This window comes from Lactuca serriola, chromosome 4 (assembly GCF_051521515.1).
Source record: "Lactuca serriola cultivar US96UC23 chromosome 4, Lser_US96UC23_V15, whole genome shotgun sequence".
Classification (NCBI taxonomy): Eukaryota; Viridiplantae; Streptophyta; class Magnoliopsida; order Asterales; family Asteraceae; genus Lactuca; species Lactuca serriola.
This window is the reverse complement of record NC_136411.1, coordinates 79,665,695-79,672,857: the sequence shown is the minus strand read 5'-3', so window position 1 is coordinate 79,672,857 and position 7,163 is coordinate 79,665,695. Positions and strand designations below refer to the sequence as shown.

Below are 7,163 nucleotides of genomic sequence, written 5' to 3'. Positions count from 1 at the left end.
TCATGTGGACATGTGCAAGTAGTCATTTTAAAGGTATAAACCTGAACTATTTGCATCAAATACATTTTTGAAAACTAAAATGTTTAAGTTGACAAAAACAGTCCGTGAATGGAGTTAAACTTTTCTGATGAAAGCTGTTGGATGAGTTTAGTTATGTTCTTGGTGTTTTAACTTGTATTCCCCCCCCCCCCCCCCTAAAACATAAGAAAAACATGAAAATATAGGGGGTATGAACTCACCTTGAGTGATTTCAGAAGATGTATGATGAGTAGAAGAAGTTTCCAAGTCAAGAACACTTGGGAGATGCTTGAAGATTTGAAGATCTAGCAACAAGTATGATGATATTTCTGTAAGAAACCTATGATTTGAGTAGAAAGATTTGGAACAACCATATGAAGGATAATATTACTTACCAAAAGTAGATGAAGAACTTGGAAATTGCCCTTGAATCTCGAGATTAGTGGGAGAAAGTGAGAGAGAATGGATTTTTGCTCTTTGGTGGAGAAGGAGTGAAATGGGAGTAGAGATGAGGATTTTGCAGCTTTTGTTCAAGAGTCTGGCTGGAAAAATGGTGGGAAAAGGACGATGGAATGACAAGGTATGGTGGAATAGTGACTAGGGATGGTCATGGGGTATGTATGGGAGGTAACTTGTGTCATACACTAAGGCAAAGTCAACACTTCACCTAATTATCTTACCCACTATATTTTTATTCTTAAATAAAGATTTCCCTAAAAATGTGTTTAAATTATGAATATTTAGGGTCTTATATGTTAAAATATGATTTTTGGTGAAACTTCCACATCAAAAACGGGGTTAACAGGCGAAAGTAGTCGAAAATCGGACACTTAGGAGCAAACCTGCGAGGTTCGGCTCCTAAGGGATGAGAACTGAACGTCTGCCGAAGTTAAGGGAGAAGTGACCGATGGTGAGAGGTTCAGGCCCGAGGGTGCGTGGCTCGGTGCTCTAACAGGTTCGCTTCTGACAGGCTTGGCTTCGGCTCTGACAGGTTCGGCTTCGGCTCAGGAGGTAGCTTTGGTTCAGGATGTAGCTTCGGTTCAGGGGAGTTTGGCTCCTAAGAGGGTTCGGCTCTAAGAGGCTGTTTTTCGTGATTTCTTCCCGTTTTGAGTGATTTTTGACCAAGTTAAGGGTCGGGATGACCCGGATGACTATAAAAAGTTGAGAGAGATTTGGGAGAGATTTCACATACTTGGAGAGATTTCACATGCTTGGAGAGATTTGGGAGAGATTTAAGATAGAGAGAGATAGAGCAAGATAGATCGAGAGGGACTTAGTTTATGGCCTTCGTGAGTGTTTAACTTCGAAATGCAAGGTTTTTAAACCTAAGCCATGTTTAAGGATCTTACACACCCCCTAAGGGTATGCAATAGTGTTTTATCGTTTTGCTACATCACTTACCCCAATTAGGGGTTTGAATTTCCGAACGTAAGAACTTTCCAAGTGATAACTTCTTATTAAATTAGCGGGTTGTATAACTTTAAACATAAGGAAAACCCTAATATACAAGGGTTAACGGAGTTGATCGGTTTGACTTGTTGACTTTATTTGACTTTGACTTGACCAGAAATTGACGATTGTCACATGATGCTGCGGGGAGCCATAGTATTCACCAGCTAGTCAGTGAGAGGTTGTTGTGATGCTGCGGGGAGTCGTAGTACTCACTAGTCGGTGAGAGGTTGTTGTGATGTTGTGGGGAGTCGTAGTACTCACTAGTCAGTGAGAGATTATTGTGATGCTGCGGGGAGCCGTAGTACTCACTAGTCAGTGAGAGGTTAATATGATGTTGCGGGGAGCCTTAGTACTCACTAGTCAGTGAGAGGTTAATATGATGTTGCGGGGAGCCTTAGTACTCACTAGCCACCAAGAGGGCGTTGTATGACATCCCCAATTTCACGGCCAGAAAAGACCGATTTGTTTATGCTTGTTTTTAAAATCAGAGTAATCTTTTAAAGAAAACAGTTGTGGAATTTGTTCCCAAAACAAAATATGATAAGAATTTATCAAAGCATTTCTTTAGAGAAATGTATTTTCATTAAATAACAAAATCTCGGGATGTCATGTTCTGATACAGACCAAAAGCATAAACAACAAAAATAGACCTTACAATAGTCATTTATAACTACTGATATATAATCCAAAATCTCTCGTCAAGCCCACCAACTTATACTCTTGTGCCATTACCTGTAATGCAAAGAAAACTGAGTGGGTCAGGCTTGGGAGCCTGGTGAGCATATAGGGTTTTCGACCCACAATAATATAATTATTATATTCAACCATCAAGCAATCAACCCAATTACCCATCCCCATTATCTTCTTTATTTCTTAGGATTTTACCCTAAGAATTCAACTATCTGTCATCCATTCATTCCTAAGGATTGACCTAAGGAATTGGCACAAAATCTATTGCTGCATAAGGCGCATCTACCAACATGCATCATCCTTTAAGCGCCTCTGCAAGGATTATGTCATACACTATGAGGCGCGACTGTCAGGTTTATGACATTCTCTTTTAGGCGCATCTGCCGACATTATCCTATAAGCGCGTCTGCCAGGTTTGTCCCATAAGCGCATCTGCTAGTATTATGATATTCTCTATTTGGTTCATCTACCAATATTACTCTTAAGCGCATCTACTAGTATTATTACATTCTCTAATTGGTGCATCTACCAATATTATTCTTTAATCATCTTACATACCTCATCCTTTACCTCATCATTTTATCTCATACCAACTATCTCATCTACCCATGATCTACCAAATATATTAGTAGATATAAAATACATATACAGTTTAACTCATTTAAAAACCATATAAAACATCCATTCCACTCTTATCTCAAATAAACTGCAGTACATAGACACATAGCATATATTTTGAGCAAATACCTCATATTTATGTGTTAGAAGAAAGTAACCATACACTCACTTGATCAGAAGATGATCGGACAACAGTTACAACACTACGGCTTGTAGAAGTAGTATTCTTCGGTAGATCTGGAAGATCTTCACAAAAACCGGGCTCCTTGCGGGCAGAGCTTCGGCTCGGGAATTTTACTCCTCGGGATCTTCGGAGCTTCGGGACTTGCTTTGGGGCTCGGGATTAATATCGGTGCTTCGGGATATTTCTTGCACGAAAAACGAGGCAAAAACGCGAGAGAAGGAAAGAAAATGAGCAAAGAAACTCGGCAGCCACGACTTCCTTTTATAGGGGCTGGAACCTTCGATTACGCTGGACGTAATCTTAGGTACGTTGGGCGTAACCCGGATAAGGCCGCTGACTCCCCCCCCCCCTTTCGGATAATATCGAAATTTATAATTAAATTTAATATTTTAATTATTTAATAAACTTCAAAAATTCATATATTTTTCATACAAACTTCGTTTTCGACATTCTTTATATCCACGCGTAGCTGAGACTACGCTCTATAACTTTCGTTTAGACTCTGTCGGCTAATTTTGACTTTATTTTTATTATTTATTTTTAGTAGGCCGGGACAAGAAAACTCCGTTATAAATTCATAACTTCTTCATCCGACGTCCGTTTTCGTCTGTCTTTTTACCGTTGCACTACTATCAACAATATCTTCGATTCTTGTTTAGATTGTTTCGGCTAAAAACCGTTTGATCTCAAATCGAGTATTCGGGCTGCATACCGGTAAGTCGAAACTTAGAAAAATCATAACTTCCTCATACGAAGTCAGATTTGGACGATCTTTTTATGCACACTCACGGCTTAACGAACTCTAAGACTTTCGTTTAGATCGCTAAGGCTAAATATCACTCTAACACAAATTCACTTTTTACGTCATTCGGCGCGTCGTGCCGGTTCTGTCGCGAAACTTTGACATGTTATAACTTCTTCGTTATAACTCGGATTTCGGCGTTTTTTATATGTACGGAATCCTTGTAACATATACTACAACTAGTTAAGATTATTCCTTCAAAATAATCTTCCATCAAAAAGTCATTTTCATTTTTTTTACGCTTATTGTCCTTAAATTGACTAGCCCAGATCTACGGGCGTTACATGTTGTGAGGAGCACTCTCTGGTCAGAGCAAGACGCAGATGAGTTTTAGGCTTGGGTAGCCCTTATAATTGAGTTTTTGGGAGCTTTGTGGTCGAACCAGGGGCGAGATTGGGGTCTCCATATTTGTCGAGAACGTTATACTCTGATTTGAGTTGTGGTTGTCGCAACCCAAGGGAATTGGAGAAGTGGTATACACGCTGGTTGCGGGTCATGAGTCATGAGTTGAGTTCTTCATTGGGTCGAGTGGTTCCAACTCTGAGTCAGACCAAACTCTCGAGTTTGAGTTTGGCTCTGGTGGTGCGTTGGGTAGACGAGATGAGATTATGGATTCTGAGGTGGGTTCCATGCTGAGGGGTATTGTTTATCATCTGATGTTTTAGAACGGTGTAGGTCAGTACTCGGGTACGGGAGGTACCGCGAGATGCATGAAACTATGAGCAGTAGACGACAGAGGTTGGGGTTGAGTCGATCTTCAGTTGGGAGTGTAGCATTCGCTTGGGGTAAGGCGAACTTCGTGACTTGTGTGTCACAATGGACCGATGTAATTATAGTGAGAAGGAAACCATTGAGACGGTTGGGTAATGCAATGGATGACCTGGGAGGTTCAACTGTTGGGGCGAGATCAGACTTTATGCTCGACGTTAAAAAGAGATATGAGGAATGGAGCTGAGACTTATGATTTTTTTTTATGTCTGAGGACACTTTGAGCGAGCACGTTACATGATCATTAGGATGTTATTAGTTAGCGTTTTTATATGATAATAGAATAATATGCCTAACGATCATTGTGATGCAAGTAATGGATAGCGATAGATGTCGATGCACTATTACATCCAATTTCGGTTTCCTACGAGAGGAAATTGAAAACATGTTTCGATTACATAAAGTAAAACACTATTTCACAATATTAATAATATTCGCAGAATGTAGCTATAATATGATAAAGTAGGATTTAGATAATGACAATTAAGGAGAATTAAAAAAGCCTCAGTAGCATTTAGATAATTTCTGTTTAAGTATTGGGCCTATTCAAATCAAGTTGTTAGAAAGGTATCGAAATAAACGATATCCGTAAGAGCATTGGGTGTGGGCAACAAGATGCAACACCACCTCACATGTCACATAAGCAAGTGGTGTTATAACACCAAGTGGGGAAATGGGCAACAAGATGCAACACCAAGTTTTTGAAAATAAATAATTTTTTTTTTTACTATTTCGTTTTTTTTTTATACTTTTTTTTTTCATTTTATAATTTATTTTTATTTATTTCGATTTTTTTTAAAATTGATATAAATATTTTTTAAATATGAATAATAAATAAAATATAATGTTTAAAAATTATAAAAAAAATTAAAAATTTTTAAAGATTAAAATTAACATAAAGGCTAAACTACACATAATATCCAAAAACAAAAAAGAAATAACATCTAAATTCAAAAAAAAAAAAAAAAAAAAAAAAAAAAAAAAAAAAGACAACGCTATTCGTTATCGTTATTGTTACCATAGAAGATATAATCCGCCAAATCATCTCGAAGTTGTCTGTGTTTATTTGCGTCCTGAATGTCAACAACGCGATGCAAATAATCTGATGTTCCTAGTTGAAACTGAACGTGTCTGGGCTCTGTTGGGATATAGTGTGCAATATTTCTCCCTTTATCTTCTACTACCATGTTATGCATTATGATACATCATACATGATATATCGTAAAGTTTCTAAATCCAATGGTCGTGCTGCATGTTCAACTATATGCCACTTCGCCTTCTGCACTCCAAAAGCACGTTCCACATCCTTACGTGCTCCTTCTTGTCTTTTCTTAAAAAAATTGTCTCATTCTTCAACCGGGTGGCGGAATGCCTTCACGAATGTGGAATACTGAGGATATATTCCATCTGTAAGGTAATAGCCATATTTGTCTTTGTTTCCATTCACCGTGAAAGGAGCATCGGGGACTTTTCCATTCAAAAGATCGTCGAATATTGGCGACTGATCAAGAACGTTGACGTCGTTGTTGGAACCCGCAACCCCAAAAAATGCATGCCAAATCCATAAATCTTAAGAAGCGACAGCCTCTAACACCAATGAAGGTGATCCGTGATGACCACTTGCGTATTGCCCTTTCCATGCTACCGGACAATTTTTCCATTTCCAGTGTGTGCAATCAATGCTTCCGATCATTCCGGGAAACCCATGACGTTCTTCATGCGCCGCATACAATTTTTGCAAATCATGCAACGAAGGTTTCCGCAAATACACATCTCCAAAAGTTTCAACAACACCCCTTGACAATGTATACAAACTCTCTCTTGCGGTTCTTTCGGACATTCTCATATAGTCGTCCATGGTGTCGGGTGACTCCCCCATAGCCATCAAACGAATGGACGCAGCACATTTCTGCAACGTTGTAAACCCCCGTCTACCTCTAGCATCATATCTTAATTGAAAAAATTCGTAGCTAAACATAAATTAACTATAGTTTAAAAATATATTGCATATGTTGTAAAATTAAAGAAACATGTAGTACATTTTTATTTATTTGGTATAAAAATATAGTAAACAAATGATACCGGCTTTCCAAGGCGTTGGCGATTCGTAAGAACACATCCCTACTCAAACGAAATCTTCTTTTGAAGTCCTTCGCCCCGTATACACAATTATCCGCAAAGTAATCGCGATATAGATGTTCGTGTCCTTCCTCGCGATTTCTGTTTAACATCGCACGTCTTGTTAGTAGCGGGGCTGGGTCTGGCTGTAGCAGGTCGGTAGTGTAATAATGATACATCATCCTAAAGAAAATATCGTCATCTGAATCATCGGACGAGTCGAAAGGATCCATATTTTTTTTGAAAATAATTGAAAGTATGTAGAGAGGATAAGAGAAAGTGTGTGAAAATTTTAAATAAAATGAGAGTATTTATAGGATAAAATGTTTTTTTTTAATAATTAACTTTTTTTCTTTTTTAAACCGTTGCAAATCAAACGATCATTTTTTTTAATTATCTTCGTTTCTTCCCGTTGCCATCACAACGAGATTCACCTCGACGAGAAGCAACGAGCAGGGGGGCGGTGTTCCCCGTGTTATAACGGTGTTGAGGGGTGCCACCTCACCCCCCGTC

At 38.6% G+C, this 7,163-nt stretch overlaps 1 protein-coding gene across 1 annotated transcript; it reads right to left on the bottom strand.

Moving 5' to 3' along the window:
- Positions 1-6,102: 6,102 nt before the first annotated feature.
- LOC145098540 (uncharacterized) lies at positions 6,103-6,763 on the bottom strand. Its single transcript, XM_079036172.1, has 2 exons — positions 6,615-6,763; positions 6,103-6,502 (listed from the first exon to the last, which is right to left on the bottom strand). The coding sequence occupies exons 1-2, from the start codon at positions 6,761-6,763 to the stop codon at positions 6,103-6,105; spliced, it is 549 nt and encodes a 182-aa protein (XP_078892298.1).
- Positions 6,764-7,163: the final 400 nt, after the last annotated feature.